General features: G+C 37.5%; 1 protein-coding gene across 4 annotated transcripts in view; it reads right to left on the reverse strand.

Moving 5' to 3' along the window:
- Positions 1-20,285, reverse strand: part of KCTD9 (potassium channel tetramerization domain containing 9) — a 59,811-nt gene that overhangs the window by 34,503 nt on the left and 5,023 nt on the right. The window contains exons 1-6 of one of the 4 annotated variants that reach the window (XM_082624887.1): positions 16,293-16,613; positions 15,293-15,414; positions 11,702-11,745; positions 7,934-8,030; positions 7,273-7,331; positions 6,938-7,066 (exon numbers count right to left, since the gene is read on the reverse strand). In XM_082624887.1, the coding sequence (XP_082481013.1) occupies positions 6,938-7,066; positions 7,273-7,331; positions 7,934-8,030; positions 11,702-11,745; positions 15,293-15,414; positions 16,293-16,346 (505 nt within the window). In that variant the 5' untranslated portion in view covers positions 16,347-16,613. Of the gene's footprint in view, positions 1-6,937; positions 7,067-7,272; positions 7,332-7,933; positions 8,031-11,701; positions 11,746-15,292; positions 15,415-16,292; positions 16,614-20,285 lie in introns of those variants that run through there. The other 3 variants (XM_082624888.1, XM_082624889.1, XM_082624890.1) reach the window with 3 other exon arrangements.

The following is a 20,285-nucleotide window of genomic DNA, read 5'->3' on the forward strand; positions in this document are numbered from 1 at the left end:
AAAGACTAACAGAAGGGACAAAGAAGGACACTACATAATGATCAAGGGATCCATCCAGGAAGAAGATATAACAATTGTAAATATTTATGCACCCAACATAGGAGCACCTCAATACATAAGGCAAATAGTAACAGCCATAAAAGGGGAAATTGACAGTAACACATTCAAAGTACGGGACTTTAACACTTTCACCAATGGACAGATCATCCAAAATGAAAATAAATAAGGAAACACAAGCTTTAAATGATACATTAAACAAGATGGACTTAACTGATATTTATAGGACATTCCATCCAAAAACAACAGAATACACATTTTTCTCAAGTGCTCATGGAACATTCTCCAGGATAGGACATATCTTGTGTCACAAATCAAGCCTTGGTAAATTTAAGAAAACTGAAATCGTATCAAGTATCTTATCCGACCACAGTGGTATGAGACTAGATACCAATTACAGGAAAAGACCTGTAAAAAATACAAACAAATGGAGGCTAAACAATACACTACTTAATAATGAAGTGATCACTGAAGAAATCAAAGAGGAAATCAAAAAATACCTAGAAATAAATGACAATGGAGACACGACGACCCAAAAGCTATGGGATGCAGCAAAAGCAGTTCTAAGAGGGAAGTTTATAGGAATATAATCCTACCTTAAGAAAAAGGAAACATCTCGAATAAACAACCTAACCTTGCACCTAAAGCAGTTAGAGAAAGAAAAACAAAAAAACCGCAAAGTTAGCAGAAAGAAAGAAATCATAAGCCTCAGACCAGAAATAAATGAAAAAGAAATGAAAGAAACGATAGCGAAGATCAATAAAACTAAGAGCTGGTTCTTTGAGAAGATAAACAAAATTGATAAACCATTAGCCAGATTCATCAAGTAAAAAAGGGAGAAGACTCAAATCAACAGAATTAGAAATGAAAAAGGAGAAGTAACAACTGACACTGCAGAAATACAAAACATCATGAGAGATTATTACAAGCAACGCTATGCCAATAAAATGAACAACCTGGAAGAAATGGACAAATTCATAGAAATGCACAACCTGCCAAGACTGAACCAGGAAGAAATAGAAAATATGAACAGACCAATCACAAGCACTGAAATTGAAACTGTGATTAAAAATCTTCCAACAAACAAAAGCCCAGGACCAGATGGCTTCACAGGTGAACTCTATCAAACATTTAGAGAAGAGCTAACACCTATCATTCTCAAACACTTCCAAAATATAGCAGAGGGAGGAACCCTCCCAAACTCATTCTATGAGGCCACCATCACCTGGATACCAAAACCAGACAAGGATGTCACAAAGAAAGAAAACTACAGGCCAATATCACTGATGAACATAGATGCAAAAATCCTCAACAAAATACTAGCAAACAGAATCCAACAGCACATTAAAAGGATCATACACCATGATCAAGTGGGGTTTATTCCAGGAATGCAAGGATTCTTCAAGATACACAAATCAATCAACGTGATACACCATATTAACAAATGGAAGGAGAAAAACCATATGATCATCTCAATAGATGCAGAGAAAGCTTTCAACAAAATTCAACACCCATTTATAATAAAAACCGTGCAGAAAGTAGGCACAGAGGGAACTTTCCTCAACAGAATAAAAACCATATATGACAAACCCACAGCCAACATCGTCCTCAATGGTGAAAAACTGAAACCATTTCCACTAAGATCAGGAACAAGACAAGGTTGCCCACTCTCACCACTCTTATTCAACCTAGTTTTGGAAGTTTTAGCCACAGCAATCAGAGAAGAAAAGGAAATAAAAGAAATCCAAATCGGAAAAGAAGAAGTAAAGCTGTCACTGTTTGCAGATGACATGATACTATACATACAGAATCCTAAAGATGCTACCAGAAAACTACTAGAGCTAATCAATGAATCTGGTAAAGTTGCAGGATACAAAATTAATGCACAGAAATCTCTGGCATTCCTATACACTAATGATGAAAAAGCTGAAAGTGAAATCAAGAAAACACTCCCATTTACCATTGCAACAAAAAGAATAAAATATCTAGGAATAAACCTACCTAAGGAGACAAAAGACCTGTATGCAGAAAATTGTAAGACACTGATGAAAGAAATTAAAGATGATACAAATAGATGGAGAGATATACCATGTTCTTGGATTGGAAGAATCAACATTGTGAAAATGACTCTACTACCCAAAGCAATCTACAGATTCAATGCAATCCTTATCAAACTACCACTGGCATTTTTCACAGAACTAGAACAAAAAATTTCACAATTTGTATGGAAACACAAAACACCCCGGATAGCCAATGCCATCTTGAGAACAAAAAACGGATCTGGAGGAATCAGGCTCCCTGATTTCAGACTATACTACAAAGCTACAGTAATCAAGACAGTATGGTACTGGCACAAAAACAGAAAGATAGATCAATGGAACAGGATAGAAAGCCCAGAGATAAACCCACACACATATGGTCACCTTATTTTTGATAAAGGAGGCAAGAATGTACAGTGGAGAAAGGACAGCCTCTTCAATAAGTGCTGCTGGGAAAACTGGACAGGTACATGTAAAAGTAGGAGATTAGATCACTCCCTAACACCACACACAAACATAAGCTCAAAATGGATTAAGGACCTAAATGTAAGGCCAGAAACTATCAAACTCTTAGAGGAAAACATAGGCAGAACACTCTATGACATAAATCACAGCAGGATCCTTTTGGACCCACCTCCTAGAGAAATGGAAATAAAAACAAAAATAAACAAGTGGGACCTAATGAAACTTCAAAGCCTTTGCACAGCAAAGGAAACCATAAACAAGACCAACACAACCCTCAGAATGGGAGAAAATATTTGCAAATGAAGCAACTGACAAAGATTAATCTCCAAAATTTATAAGCAGCTCATGCAGCTCAATAGCAAAAAAACAAACAACCCAATCCAAAAATGGGCAGAAGACCTAAATAGACATTTCTCCAAAGAAGATATACAGAGTGCCAACAAACACATGAAAGAATGCTCAACATCTTTAATCATTAGAGAAATGCAAATCAAAACTACAATGAGATATCATCTCACACCAGTCAGAATGGCCATCATCAAAAAATCTAGAAACAATAAATGCTGGAGAGGCTGTGGAGAATAGGGAACACTCTTGCACTGCTGGTGGGAATGTGAATTGGTACAGCCACTATGGAGAACAGTATGGAGGTTCCTTAAAAAACTATAAATAGGGGCCTCCCTGGTGGCGCAGTGGTTGAGAGTCCGCCTGCCGATGCAGGGGATACGGGTTCGTGGCCCGGTCTGGGAGGATCCCATATTCTGCGGAGCGGCTGGGCCCGTGAGCCATGGCCGCTGGGCCTGCGCATCCGGAGCCTGTGCTCCGCAACGGGGGAGGCCACAACAGTGAGAGGCCCGCATACCGCAAAAAGAAAAAAAAAAAAAAAAAAACTACAAATAGAACTACCATATGACCCAGCAATCCCACTACTGGGCATATACCCTGAGAAAACCATAACTCAAAAAGAGTCATGTACCAAAATGTTCATTGCAGCTCTATTCACAATAGCCCGGAGCTGGAAACAACCTAAGTGTCCATCATCGGATGAATGGATAAAGAAGATGTGGCACATATATACAATGGAATATTACTCGGCCATAAAAGGAAACGAAATTGAGCTATTTGTAATGAGGTGGATAGACCTAGAGTCTGTCATACAGAGTGAAGTAAGTCAGAAAGAGAAAGACAAATACCGTATGCCAACACATATATATGGAATTTAAGAAAAAAAATGTTATGAAGAACCTAGGGGTAAGACAGGAATAAAGACACAGACCTACTAGAGAATGGACTTGAGGATATGGGGAGGGAGAAGGGTAAGCTGTGACAAAGCAAGAGAGAGGCGTGGACATATATACACTACCAAATGTAAGGTAGATAGCTAGTGGGAAGCAGCCGCATAGCAGAGGGAGATCAGCTTGGTGCTTTGTGACCACCTAGAGGGGTGGGATAGGGAGGGTGGGAGAGAGGGAGATGCAAGAGGGAAGGGATATGGGAACAGATGTACATGTATAACTGATTCACTTTGTTATAAAGCAGAAACTAACACACCACTGTAAAGCAATTATACTCCAGTAAAGATGTAAAAAAAAAAAAAAAAATGTTTAACAAAGATCCAGAAGAACTAAAGTACAAACAAACATAGATGAACAATGCAATAACTGAAATGAAAAATACACTAGAAGGAATCAACAGCAGAATAACTGAGGCAGAAGAATGGATAAGTGAGCTGGAAGATGGAATGGTGGCAATAACTGCGGAGGAGCAGAATGAAGAAAAAAGAATGAAAAGAATTGAAGACAATATTAGAAACCTGTGGGACAACACTAAACACACCAACATTCAAATTATAGGGCTCCCAGATGAAGAAGAGAAAAAGAAAGGGTCTGAGAAAACATTTGAAGAGATTATAGTTGAAAAATTCCTTAACATGGGAAAGGAAAGAGTCACCAAAGTCCAGGTAGTGCAGAGACTCCCATACAGGAAAAACCAGAGAAGAAACACACCAAGACACATATTAATCAAACTAACAAAAATTAAATTCAAAGAAAAAATATTAAAAGCAGCAAGGGAAAAACAAAAAACAACATGCAAAGGAATCCCCATAAGGTTACGAGCTGATTTTTCAGCAGAAACTCTGCAGACCAGGAAGGAGTGGCAGGATATACTTAAAATGATGAAAGAGAAAAACCTAAAACCAAGATTACTTTACCTAGCAAGCATCTCATTCAAATTTGACAGAGAAATCAAAAGTTTTACAGACAAGCAAAAGCTAAGAGAATTCAGCACCACCAAACCAGCTTTACAACAAATGCTAAAGAAAATTCTCTAGGTGGAAACACAAGAGAAGAAAAAGACCCACAAAAACAAACCCAAAACAATTAAGAAAATGGTAATAGGAACATACATATTCATAGTAACCTTGAATGTAAATGGATTAAATGCCCAAACAAAAAGACAGAGACTGGCTGAATGGAATGGATACAAAAACAAGACCCATCTATATGCTGTCTACAAGAGACCCACTTCAGACCTAGGGACACATACAGACTGAAGGTGAAGGGATGGAAAAAGGTACTCCATGCAAATGGAAATCAAAAGAAAGCCGGAGTAGCAATACTTCTATCAGATACAATAGACTTTAAAATAAAGACTGTTACAAGAGATAAGACACTACATAATGACCAAGGGATCAATCCAAGAAGATATAACAATTATAAACACTTATGCACCCAACATAGGAGCACCTCAATACATAAGACAAATGCTAACAGCCATAAAAGAGGAAATCGACAGTAACACAATAATTGTAGGAGACTTTAACACCCACTTTCACAAATGGACAGATCAATGCAAATGAAAATAAATAAGGAAAAACAAGCTTTAAATGACACAACACACTGGATAGATTTGATTGACATCTATAGGGCTTTCCACCTGAAAGTGGCAGAATACACTTTCTTCTCAAGTGCACATGGAACATTCTCCAGGACAGATCACACCTTGGGTCACAAATCAAGCCTAGGAAAATTTAAGAAAACTGAAATCATATCAAGCGTCTTTTCTGACCACATGCTATGAGACTGGAAATCAATTACATGGAAAAAACTGTAAAAAACACAAATACATGGAGACTAAACAGTGTGCTACTAAATAACCAAGAGATCACTGAAGAAATCCAAGAAGAAATAAACAAATGCATAGAAACAAATGACAACGAAAACATGATGGCCCAAAACCTGTGGGATGCAGAAAAGCAGTTCTAAGAGGGAAGTTTATAGCAATTCAATCTCACCTAAAGAAAGAAAAAAAACAAACTATCTAACCTTACACCTAAAGCAACTAGAGAAAGAAGAACAAAGAAAACCCAGTCAGTAGAAGGAAAGAAACCATAAAGATCAGAGCAGAAATAAATGAAATAGAAAAAAAGAAAACAATAGCAACAATAAATAAAACTAAAAGTTGGTTCTTTGAGAAGATAAACAAAATTGATTAACCCTTAGCCAGACTCATCAAGCAAAAAAAAGGGAGAGGATGCAAATCAGTAAAATTAGAAATGAAAAAGGAGAAATCACAACTGACACTGCAGAAATACAAAGGATTGTAAGAGACTACTACAAACAGTTATACGCCAACAAAATGGACAACCACAAAGAAATGGGCAAATTCTTGGAAGGTAAAATTTTCCAAGACTGAACCAGGTAGAATCAGAAAATATAAACACACCTATCACAAGTAATTATGAAACTGTAATTAAAAATCTTCCAGTGGGGCTTCCCTGGTGGCACTGCGGTTAAGAATCTGCCTGCTAATGCAGGGGACACAGGTTCAAGCCCTGGCCCGGGAAGATTCCACATGCTGCAGAGCAACTAAACCTGTGCATCACAACTACTGAGCCCACGTGCCACAACTACTGAAGCCCGCGCACCTAGAGCCCATGCTCCGCAACAAGAGAAGCCACCGCAATGAGAAGCCCGTGCACCACAACAAAGAGTAACCCCCGCTCGCCGCAACTAGAGAAAGCCCACACGCAGCAACGAAGACCCAGAGCAGCCAAAAATAAATAAATAAAATAAATTAAAAAAAATTATAAAAACAACAAACAAACAAACAAACAACAAAATCCCTTAGCGTCCTTACTGATGAAATCTAAATCTATTTAGAATCTAAAATTGGAATGTATGGGGCAGATATATACCTGAAAGACTATCTACCTGTGTAGATATATGAGTGTATATTTACACTCATATGCATGTAAAAACATTTAGTTTTAAAAATGGAAAAGATACTTTTACTTTATGAAAATATACATTACTAAGCAAGTGAAAAGAAAATACAAATCCTAAAAAGTGTGAGGAATTACACTGAAAACTCACCCAACAAATTAATCCCATCGTTTACAATGAGCTGTCCGTGACGCAAGTAGTTCAAAATGGGTTCAAAGTACTCAGGACTTCGGTCAATTAAGAAAGCTCCTCTATGATCTTGCTTATTTCCCCATACACCTGTGGGACCATTAAAATGAAGGAAGCCCCCCATAAACAAAAAACAAAGTTAGAAATTTATAGAAGGAAAATTGCGTAACATACCAGTAAGTTTTTACTCTTGTAAAAATTATTACTGATTCCATTAAAAAGTACAGAACGACAGGAGTTATAAAGTCAATACAACTACAAACACATCACACAAAATGTGATCTCACTGCACTCACCTTTGTCCTTAAACATGTGGGCCAGCATACTGTCAGGTTCTTTATTCACTAAAGTGCTCCTAAGAATTCAGGGAAAAAAATTGATTTCTCCATTTGTCTTTATAAACAAACATATTTAAATCAAGAGTATACTTGATCCCAGCTGCTCTCTCAAAAAGATGCATGCTCTAACCTGGGAGGAGTGATGCTGGGAAACAAAAATGTGCAGTAAGTTGCCATTTATCAAAATCTCTTCTAATCTGGCACTTCCTTTGATTTAAATATTGGTTTCGTTGCCTTTAATTTCAATGCTGATCTATCCTTCTAGCAAGCTACTGTATCACAATTTTCTTGATCGAAATTTACATTTTTCTTATGCCTTTAGTATAAGCAGTTGTAGTCTAAAAATTTCAATACTGTTAATTTTTTACTTGTGTTGCATGTATATTACTCAATATTTTAAAAGCATATTCTAAAAACAGTAAATTCATGCTTTTCATGCCTTCTCTGGAACGACTTGTGAACCATTTTCTACTCTTAGAAAAAATTTTCTAAATATTGGCTTCAAATCACATAGTATATTTAAGCAGCATTGGAATATCTTCTAAGGAAATCAGCAAACTGAAGGAAAGAACAAACAGTACATAGTACCCACTCAACACACACATACATGTGCACCTACCGTGTGGTTGTAAAGTACCGCCCTCCAACATTTAATGTTAGCCAGTCTGTGTGAGATCCTGACAACCCTTCCGGTACTTTAGAATCTGTCTGAGGGTCTAGAGATGACATGCAGAAAAAATAAACATTAAGTTGGGGGGGTTTGGGGAAGATGACAATAGTATAATATTTTAACTAAAACACACACATAAAAGCATGCCAGAGCTACTAGGAGAGCAAGCTCTATACCCACAGACAGTATCTAAAACAAAACTAGGTGATAAGGTATCCCGCCAACACCGACAACTAGAAGAGCAGCATGGCATCAGCATCCTTGACAGAAGAAGCATCCTTGACGGAAGAAGCATCCTTGACAGAAGAAGCATCCTTGACAGAAGAAGCATCCTTGACAGAAACAACAGGGTATGTGATGATCCTAAGAATTGCAAAGTAACCCATAAATACTCACTTCAAAACTCAGCAAGTCTACTTGAGAACAGCCAAATGGAAGTGGGAGGGGTGTGCCCACTCCAACCATGGGTGATTCAAGCAGTCTGCAGTAAGATCTGAAGAGGCTGAAAATGAACTCTCAAAACCCACCCAGCCAAAGCTCCCACCTAGGACAAAGTCCCACACTGAGGATAAGATGTTGGGAAAAGAATCCAAGTCGAACAGAACAGAGACAACAGAGACAAAAGGAAAAGGAGTCCAGAGAAAAGTCAAAAAAGGTCAAGCAGAACCAAAATATATTAGAAGGTGACTTCCATATTTTTTTTAATATTTCATAAAAACAACATGAAAGGGTCACCTAGAGCCATGAAATTACAAAACCTTTCCTAAGTCAGCTCCCTTCTCAAGTTAAGGAAAACTAATTTCATGTAAAAATGAGCAACAGAAAATCCCATACAAGATTATTAAAAGAATAGGAAGAATTACATCCCTATAGATAATGAAAATGTGCCAGATAATGAAAATGTTCCAGAAAGAAATGGCCACAAAATAGGTAAACTATAATATTCCAAATGTGCTAAAAGAAGTAAATAATACAAGGTATGAAAAAGCAACATAAACCAGAATCACAAAATTCAGAAATGAGGCAAGAGAACTAAGGAGAGAATTAGAAATAAAAACCATTTCAGAAATGAAGATTAAACTAGAAGAAACACAGGAGTGAAAGAACACCACAGATAATGCCTTAAGGAAAACAAAAATTGAAAAGAGGAAAGCTTTAAAAATCAAGAAGAAATGAAGAAAGAGATGAAAAGGATTTAACAGAAGATTTCAAATATAGAAGACAAGTGTAGAAGATCCAACACATATACAATAGGAGTCCTGAAAGGAGAAAATCAAAGCATGGTAACAAAATAAATACATAAAGTTCAAGAAAACTTATTCTGAATTAAAAAAAAAAAAAGATGTGAAACTACATATTGAAAGGGCCCACCACATATCTGAGAGATTCAACCCAGAACAGCTCAGAACACCCAGAAATAGTATACTAAAATTACTGTACTTTAAAGAAAAAGAATAATCCTTTGGGCGAGCTGAGAAAAATAATCACTTAAGAAAGATCAGATTTTTTTTGACACCAAAACTCTATGTCAGAAAAAAATGCAGTAACATATTCAAGATATTTAAAGAAAAATAATGTGAACCAAGGATTTTTTAACAACTTAATTGAGGTATAACTGAAATACAATAAACTACATATCATTAAAGTTTGCAATTTGTTCAGTTCTGACATGATTTTATGACCAGTCAAACTGACTTTCAGGTATAGAAGCCACATGCAAGATGTCAGAGAATATAGTTCTCACAAGTTCTTTATAAAGAATCTACTAGAGAACAAGTTTCAGACAACCACTCAAGGCATCCGTTTAAGGACTGGAGGAGTAAAACTAAGTGATGGTTTTAAGGGAGAGAGTATAGTATACAGTGGTATGTGTGTATATGTGTGTATGTATATAGTATATAATAATAATATTTGACAATGGATAAACAGTACGACTATTTTTTAAGGAAAGAAAGGAATGAACATATTTAAAAAATGTTTAACTGCCTTTAGTAGTCACATTGGTATTCAAAGTATTGGGATTATTATTGAAACTTTTTTTTTTTTTTTTTTTTTGGGGTACGCAGGCCTCTCACTGTTGTGGCCTCTCCTGTTGTGGAGCACAGGCTCCGGACGCGCAGGCTCAGTGGCCATGGCTCACGGGCCCAGCCGCTCCGCAGCATGTGGGATCTTCCCGGACCAGGGCACGAACCTGTGTCCCCTGCATCGGCAGGCAGACTCTCAACCACTGCGCCACCAGGGAGGCCCTATTATTGAAACTTTTATGTGTATTTTGTGTAGGATGAAGGAAATGAGTAATTATGTGACATTACAATTCCTTCACTCCCTATGTCCTTGGAAACCAGGATTACTGATATGCAAGAAAGGAGACAAAGATGTAAGATAGAAGATGTTAAATAAAAATCTTATAATACTAATATAAACCAAAGTATTAGTATGAATCCATGAGATATTTTATCTATTTATATGTTATATGTGATATAAAGCTTTATATAATATTTATTATATATGAATTTTATCCTCTAGCTAGCTATGTATTTCCAACTCTATTCACCAAAAAGCCTAGTAATCATGACGAACCCATTAGCAGCAAGCCTCCCCAGCACCCAGGATGGGTCTTGAAATGACATTTTCCACTAAAAGAAATCAAGGCTTCCAAGAAAAAAACCACTGATTTGGGTTTAGGACAAGAGAAGTATATGATGAACACTTTGTTATTCCAGATAGTAATGAAAAGACTAATGGGGTTGTGTTAAAAGAAGGACATGAAGGGACTTCCACTGGCCAAAAGTAAAATAATCTAGGTATCGATAAATGCAGAGGATGAAAACGTACCAAGTATTTTTAACTCTGAAAGTTCATAACGATAAAACAAAAAACACTAATCAATCACTTTTTGTTTTGTTGTTTGTATGTATGCAATGAACCAATTAAGTGACCACTGCCTGCCAACCCACTGTTAGGCTAATGGATAAGAAAAGATGAGAAAAATTTTTTGTTCAGTCTTAAGGCAGAAACAGAGAATATGCATTTACTTCTAAGTTGCTGTGTGATGATCCTGAGTACTACCTTCACTCACCAAATACAATTATTGCGAAGGCTTAAAGAAATACTTAAATATTCAGGGTGTGATTGTCTGGAACTAAATATATCAAATATTCGTTAAAGAACATTTATTTAAGCCTCAGGCTCTTTCTTTTGAGATATACACTGTATAAGCTTTCTTCGAAACTGAAGGGTAGTGTGTGTGTGTGTGGGTGTGCACACGTGTATGTGGTTGCTACCAGGTCATTTTTGACTGATTTGATTTAACTGCTGTGAATGACTGGCAAACATTACTTTTTCAAGCAATATATGCTTAAAAAATATGTAACATAAGAGATTTTGATAACTACTATCAAAGAGAAAATTTCAAAACAAAAGTTATAGTTCTAAAATCAAAACCACCCTATCATGTCATAATTAATGAATATGTGCACATCCAGAGCCTTTTAACAGCACGTAAAAGATGAGGTATCCATACTAAAATATGATCATCTAATTCAAGTTAGAAATTTACTTTCACACCCACCCCCAATGCAGAATCAAAAAAGGTATGAAGAGCTGAATACTGCTATAAGACACTTTTTAATGTTAAGCTTAGTAAAGCCATGTAAAATATTTGCCATTTCATCTTTATTTCGGCAGACAAAATTGGCTTTTAAGGAAGTCACTTACCAATAAATGGTTCTCCTTCACACACAAACAAAACATCATCATCCCTGGGGAAATCAAAATTTAAAAAGCCACCATCAAAATCCAGAAATCACATTAATTATCTGTTGACTAGAGGAACTAATCCTTAGAATAATGTAGAAGATCCGTTTTGCTATCTATGTGGCAAAGAAGTTGACCAAGTTCCAGTGTGTTTTGTTTAAACCCAGGTTGTTTAAGCCTCTTCCTGCTCCAAAATTCTATGATCTGATGAGAATGGAATGAGGTGAACTAGACACTTGTCTTAAAGAGATAAATCTGCCGAGGGTACGTAAAAACCAAAACCAAAAAAACCCCACCAAAATCACTATTGTGGTAGATCACTGATGAATTAACTCTACTTAACATTCTATTTTATTTAGCAAGTTTTCACCAAAGCAGGTCTCTGTGACGTTTATAAAATTCAAAGTGCTTAAACCCCTGACTTAACTGCCTCTGGATTTAAATTCAAAGACGATCCTGCACATGAAAGTACTTTTGAAATGGAAAAAAAAAAAACGAAACCCACTATACAAACTATGTGAATTCAGCTTTCTTATCAATTGAAGAATATACTACTGAAGAATGTTATGTTCAAAGGATATGATTAAAGCTATAGCCAACTCTTTTTTTTCACTTTAATTCTATAACCCTAAGTAATTTATTAGGGTTTTCTGCCACATCATCAGCTGCTTTTTGTGCTTTGGAAATGAAAATAAATTTTCATATTAAATCTAAGAAGAATATAATTGGACATAACTCTGCTGTAAACACTCACCCACTATACTCACCTAAATGTCAATGAATACCCATAATTCAAAAATCTGGATTATCCTCCTTCCCTGCTCCACCCCACTGCACGATTAGTATAAATGATCAGAGCTTGTACTGTGAACCACAAATTATTAAATAGCTAGATATAATATAAATATATACTATTTCTTGTCCTAGCTCTTTTTTAATTGAAGTACAGTTGACACACAATATTATGTTAGTTTCAAGTGTACAACATAGTGATTTGACAATCAAAATACATGAAATGATTACCACGATAAGTCTAGTAACCATCTGTCACCATACAAAATTATTACAGTGTGACTGATTGTATTTTTTGTGCTGCCAATTACATTCCTGTGACTTATCTATTTTATAACTGGAAGTCTGTACCTCTTTTTTTTTTTTTTTTTCCCAATATGCGGGCCTCTCACTGTTGTGGCCTCTCCCGCCACGGAGCACAGGCTCCAGACGCTCAGGCTCAGTGGCCACAGCTCACGGGCCTAGCCGTTCTGCAGCATGTGGGATCCTCCCGGACCGGGGCATGAACCCGTGTACCCTGCATCGGCAGGCAGACTCTCAACCACTGTGCCACCAGGGAAGCCCGGAAGTCTGTACCTCTTAAGCCCCTTCATTATCCATTTTATAACTGGAAGTCTGTACCTCTTTAAGCCCCTTCACCTATTTCACCCAACCCCGCCAGTCCCCTCCCCTCTGGCAACCACCAGTTTGAGTTCTAAATAGGTAGATATTTTGTAGTTCAGAAGGCTTCAGTTATGACCTTCTTCAATTATGGCCTATGTTGTAGAAATTTTTATTTCTTTTTTTTTTTTTTTGCGGTATGCGGGCCTCTCACCGCTGTGGCCTCTCGCATTGCGGAGCACAGGCTCTGGATGCACAGGCTCAGTGGCCATGGCTCACTGGCCCAGCCGCTCTGCGGCATGTGGGATCTTCCCGGACCGGGGCACGAACCTGTGTCCCCTGCATCGGCAGGCGGACTCTCAACCACTGCGCCACCAGGGAAGCCCTAGAAAATTTTATTTCTATAAGAATATAAATTATATTTCTGTAAGACATCATAGGAACACATAGAATTTTTCTTGGAAGCAGAGTCTGTGTTTGTTAAGGAGAAATTTAGGTTGATATAAATCATTCAATTATCCATAGAGACACATAGAAGCTGGGAGATAGATATTGAAAAACTAAGAAACTCTTCTAATTTATTTGGAATTAAAATCTTTATCTTTTATGTCTATAATCTTTTCTACTTGTTCACCATGCCAGTTAACTTTTTAAGACTAATATGAAAATTTGTTTTCCTCTAATTAACAAAAATCAACTATGAAATGTATGACCTGGGGCCTCCCTGGTGGCGCAGTGGTTGAGAGTCCGCCTGCCGATGCAGGGGATACGGGTTCGTGCCCCGGTCTGGGAGGATCCCATATGCCGCGGAGCGGCTGGGCCCGTGAGCCATGGCCGCTGAGCCTGTGCGTCCGGAGCCTGTGCTCCGCAACGGGAGAGGCCACAACAGTGAGAGGCCCGCGTACAGCAAAAAAAAAAAAAAAAAAAAAAAAAAAAGTATGACCTGGGTAAGTCATTTAACTTCTCAGATGTTTAGTTTCCTCATTTATAAAACAAAGGGACTAGAAGTGTTTAAAGGCAGTATGTTATATTGAAAGGTTATTCTGACCTGGGTTTAAGTGAATATTAAACTTTGTATACTACCATAATTTAGAACATCATTATCTTCACAACATCAATTTTAGAAAACCCATGCAGGGACTTCCCTGGCAGTCCAGTGGCTAAGACTCCACGCTTCCAACGCAGGGGGTGTGGGTTCGATCCCTGGTCAGGGAACTAAGATCCCACATGCCTTGCGGCCAAAAAAATAAATAAAAAGTCCATGCTTTGGGCCTCCCTGGTGGCGCAGTGGTTGAGAGTCCGCCTGCCGATGCAGGGGATACGGGTTCGTGCCCCGGTCCGGGAGGATCCCATATGCCGCGGAGCGGCTGGGCCCGTGAGCCATGGCCGCTGAGCCTGCGCATCCGGAGCCTGTGCTCCGCAACGGGAGAGGCCACAACAGTGAGAGGCCCGCATACCGCAAAAAAAAAAAAAAAAAAGTCCATGCTTTGCCGATTAAATGAGGTAACTTGGGCAAAGCAAATACAACTTAACTGGCACAGAGTCAGTACTTAGTTTGTGTTCCCATTCCATCTTCTTTGAGCCCCCTCCTGCTCCAAAATTCTATGATCCCAAGAGGATGGAATGAGGTGAACTGGACATGGGTTTTAAAATATGCCTGGCATACTTAAAAAACAAAACCCCAAACAAACAAACCAAAACCACTACTGTGGTGGATCACTGGTGAGTTAACTCTAGTTAAAATGCTATCTTACTTAGCAAGTTTTCACCAAAGTAGGTCTCTGTAAACACTTATAAAATTCAAAGCATTCTTAGGAAATGAACTGAACAATAAGCAGTAGCATATAAAAGAGATCAATTAAGTTTCTAGTATTAAAAATTCATGTCTTATTAGATCGGTTTCTAGTAACGTAGAGATTCCTCATAGCCATATATGAACTCTGCAGAAAGACTATGAATATATTGGAATGTATTCAGGGTTTTCTATCTGATCAATGCATCATAAGTGCAAATTACTTAAATTCCAAAGAGCAAATTCTAGGCAATCATTTGCCAAAATCCTGTATTCTTAACAGTGATAAAATACTGCTTAAGGGAAACAGTATAGCACCAAGAAGCTGAGGGCACACTGTAGACAGCTTATAAAAAGGTGAAGGTTACCTGATCAAAGCAATATCATCAATCAGTCCACCTTTCCCATTATACACACTGGTGGCTTTTATGCCGAGTTTATTGCTGGCCACAGAAAGCAAATCAGATAAAGTTCCATATACAGCGACCACCTGTAAACACACCAGATTAATTTGAACAACTTACATAATCAATTTCGTCACTCACAAATTAAAAACCACCACACTATAAACAGGTCTAAAAAATCAGATTATCACATAAAAAGAGATTTTGAGAGGTTCTTAAATGTTTCTCTTTTTCTTTTATGACTGAAATATTTACTTAGTGCCTAACACTGATGAAATCCAAGACTAGAGAAATCATCTCTAAAAACAAACTACAATCTTACAGTATGTTAAATAGTGCTCCAGTTCTGATACAAAAGAGACCTGCACTTGAATTTAGATTCTGGCATTTTCTAGCTGTCAGCTCAAGACAAATTATTTAACCTCTTTATGATTCTGTGGCTTTAACTGGAAATGAGGAAAACAGTTACACCTGTACCAGAAGGTTGTCACAAGGATGAAATGAGTTAATGCACGATAAGAGCTTCGCAAAGTGCCTGAGACCTATTAAGTCTTTAAGATGTTGCTTTTACATTATTCCTTTCTTAAAGGAATGGTTTATTTTTCTAAACAGGAAAAATCTACTGTTTATTATAACATTTACCATGTCAACTACCATATGAGCAGTTAACGACTTCCCACCTCATGTAACTTCAATAACTATTTATATACTGTATAAAAGCCAGATTCTGGCTAACATTCTAAGTACAGCGTAGACCTGGGTTACAATGAATTGCTCCGTCCTGCTTTAAATCAGGCACAGTCTGACACTTGTGCAACATACATGCAGTTGCTTAGATAGGGGTAGAGACTCTGTACATGTAGTGAATTTTTTGCTCCAGCCATAACTGTAACTGTGTATAGTTGTATCATTATCAGTCAGATCTCTGAAAATTATGAATAAAAAAGCAGGTGAGGAGCTGAACCTGAAGCATGAGCAGCCAGCTGACTTCCCACAGGATACTGGATAAAGGTGCCATATGAAATGGAACCGGGGCTAGTCCTTTGTTCACTGGTCACTGGAGTACAGCAGACAGAGAATTTTTCGTTAAGTAAATGAAGTGAACAGTCAAGTGTGGAGCGAGTTGTTTGCCAATAGGAGTGTGTAGTGTTTCAACAGCACAGTACAGAGATTCCAACTCTTTTCTCTTGGATCATGACCTGTGAGAAGTGTTGCAAGCTGGGGCATTTTGGGGAAGAGGCGTAGGCAAGCAGAGTTTAAAGGGAACTACGTGGATTATTAAAGATAATGCACAACCCAAGTGCTCATAAACGTGTGAATGGATAAACAAAATGTGGCATATCCATACAATGCAATATCATTCAGCTCTAAAAAGGAATACAATTCTGATACATGCTACAACATGCATGAATCTTGAAAACATTATGCTAAGTGAAATTAGCCAGACATAAAAAAGGACAAATATCATGTGATTCCACTTGTATGAGGTACTTAGAACAGGCAAATTCATAGAGATAGAAAGTAGAAGAAAGGTTACCGGGGCAGAAGGTGTAATGGAGAATTACTGCCTAATGGGTACAGAGTTCCTGTTTGGGATGATGAAAAAGTTTTGGAAATGAAAAGTGGTGAGGTTACACACGTGAATGTACTTAATGCCAACGAAATGTACACTTAAAATGGCTAAAAGGGTAACTTTTATGTTGTGTATATTTTACCATATGATAAAAAAGATAACAGCACAAAGCACCGGCAGAGTGTCTTACACCCAGCAGACACTGCCATAAATGATTGAAGCTTGAAGAACATGTGTCCCCTATCGTTTTCACCTTTGTAACAGAGCCTGGAATTCTAACCATTACTGCAGATACGAGTTCCAGAGGAGAAAGATTTAGAAAATTCTTAGTATGATAGCAACTATGACAAGAACGCTGCTGTTAGAAAGGAGGATCTTCTTACTCTCCCCTCCCGGTTCCCAGACTGTAAAAGGTGTTTTGCATTTGCTTTGGTCAGTCGCTTGGCTCTTTGCTTCTTGCATAGCGTCACATGCTTTTCTTTCGTCTGACATTACCCGCTCCTTGCCCTAACATTAACTTTCTCCACCCCATTTCTTTTCACTTCTCTCCCTCAAGCATCATAAAATGGTTGGAAATTCAATGTATCTCTCTATATTATGCTCCTGAATTTAAATATTAGAGCATACCACTTTATCTAACTTATTTTTCAAAAATACATCAAATTAAATTGTTTTCTACTTCCATTCGATTGACTTGATTTTTCCTGTGGGTCAGTTGTTTCCTAATGAAAATACAGGCCACCTGCCATGTTCGAAAGCCGCGCTGTCCAATTTGGAAGCTACTAGCTACAAGAGGCTATTTAAGTTTTAATGTATTGCTGTTAATTAAAATAAAAGTCAGTTCATCAGTTACAACAGTCATATATGAACTGCTCAACAGCCAGAATGGCTAGTAGTTACCATATTGCACAGCACAGATATGGAGTATTTCCTTCCTCACAGAGCATTCAATTGGACACTGCTGCTTCAAAGAGCGGAATAAAGTCAGGAACAAGGAAACAACTATTTTAATTCTGTTAGGCTTGACCATGTCATAGCAACTCACAGTAACCAAGTAGTAGAGTCCAACTCAAACCCTGTTGTTTTGTATGGAAGGTTGAGTAGTTACCATCTTTCTTTTCTCCCCATTGAAGTCAAATTTGATTATAAGATTAAAAACAAAAACAAAGCCACACATCACACAGTTTGGCAATTTCAGGGCAATCAAAGTACAACAGGTGTTTCCTTGTAGGCTGCCATACTAAGGCGCACATTCTAGATACAAATTGAGTTCACCTTTATTTTATTATCACTTCAATAAGCCCTCACATAGTATTGAACCCAATTTATCACTACCCCAAATATTTTCTAACCTGACTTCCTATCTAGACTGTAAAGGTTTAATCATAAATTTTTAATTTGTACAAAGTGGTTATTCATTCGGTGAATTTAGGTAACCAATAATCCCTTGTAATGCTGACGAGCAGCACTGAAGTACATCCCTGTACTACCCAAACCTCTAACATCCAGAAAAGAACTGCAGCTATTTTAAAAAGAAGGATCCTCGGGCCTCCCTGGTGGCGCAGTGGTTGAGAGTCCGCCTGCCGATGCAGGGGATACGGGTTCGTGCCCCGGTCTGGGAGGATCCCACGTGCCGCGGAGCGGCTGGGCCCGTGAGCCATGGCCGCTGGGCCTGCGCGTCCGGAGCCTGTGCTCCGCAACGGGAGAGGCCACAACAGTGAGAGGCCCGCATACCGCAAAAAGAAAAAAAAAAAAAAAAAAGAAGGATCCTCTTAAGTGTCACAGTGTCTGGTTTAGAGTAGGTCTCGGATAAATGTCTCTTGAATGTCAGATGAAATTTTCATTGCTTTCAGAGTGTAAAACGAGGACATGCCTTTTCTGTGTGTGAGTCAGTTATATTTGTCTTTTCCACTGACATTAAGTTAAAAAACAAAGTACACAGTAGAAATGCAGTTCTCAAGTGAGGCTCATATAGTTCATATGAGTACGGTAAGTGGCTCTCTGGATAGAATTAAGGTTCACTTATGAGTGTTTGTTTTGTCCTCCAGATTTGTTACAATGAACTTCTATTATTCATGCACTAAAGGAAAAAAGTTTTAACTTAGGGTTTCCATAGCTCTAGATACTAGATTTACAAATAAGAATTATTTTAGCAGTTGACAAGTAATCTGGTAATGGACAATTTTCTTTAAATGAAATAACCAAAGGGCCATCAATTCGAGAAAACAGCGCTGAAATTACTGCAAAGAATCTTATAGCACTGAAAATCTGAATTACCTTAAGGTGGGCCAACATACTTGTTTTTCATTCGAAAGGCATTTTTAGCATGTTTTCAACAAGATCACTTTAGCTGACTCTCTTGAGCATACTAACAAATAACTCACAAATAAGACTGCAGACCTAATATTTTAAATCTCTTTGATATAAACCAATGAGAATATCAGATTTTAAAATGTGATATACCTGTAAAAGATTTTAAGTTTGTGAGAAAGTCTCAAACAGACTGGCACGTGTACCCTTCATTATATATCAACTCTGCTGGGAAAAAGCAACATTGGAAATCTTGTATATCATGGATGTGAGCTCTAACCATTATTTACTAAGCTTACTTTAGTCCTCAGAGAGGCCAGGCATTTACGAAATGATCACACTTACAATGGCTATTTGCTTCACGTGTGTTCTACTTTCTAGTGTGGACTTGAAGTTTCCATGCCACTGTGATTATCCATTTTAATAACCTAAGCACTATACTTAGAATGGAAGCATTCTATGGAATAAACTGAGAAGCATGTCTATTAAAGTTTATGGCCAAAAAATAAATAAATAAAGTTTATGGCCACTATGTTATACTACTATTTAACTTAATTCTTTCTAAATTTCAGATCCCACGACAAATGAAAGCTATCTGCCAATTGGGAAAGTAAATGGTACACTATGCCTACCAGGACATATCAGTTTAATGAAGTTTTAATCTGTCTTTAAACACTGTTTTCAAATTGTAATCTATGTTATTCAAATTTAAAAAGTAAAACCTGCACATGTATTTAAAACATTTTTTAATATGCCCACCATAACTATTACATAATAAACAATCAATCAATAATCATTGAATTTATGCAGGCCAATTTACCCAACCGACCCACCAATCAAAATAACTAAATGTAGAATCAATTTACTCTGCCTACACTTTTAGTTTAATACATTTAAAAAATTAACATTATTTTATTCCTAAAAAAGATGACTATATCAAGAAGACAAATATTAAAATATTTAAAAATTTTAAAGTCTGACAACAGCAAATGTTGAAGAGGTTATGGATCAATGAGAGGGTTTATACAAGGCTGGTGGGATATAAATTACCACAATGACTTTCAAAAACAATTT

Source organism: Mesoplodon mirus, assembly GCF_964341445.2.
Source record: "Mesoplodon mirus genome assembly, chromosome: 1".
In the NCBI taxonomy this organism is placed as follows: domain Eukaryota; kingdom Metazoa; phylum Chordata; class Mammalia; order Artiodactyla; family Ziphiidae; genus Mesoplodon; species Mesoplodon mirus.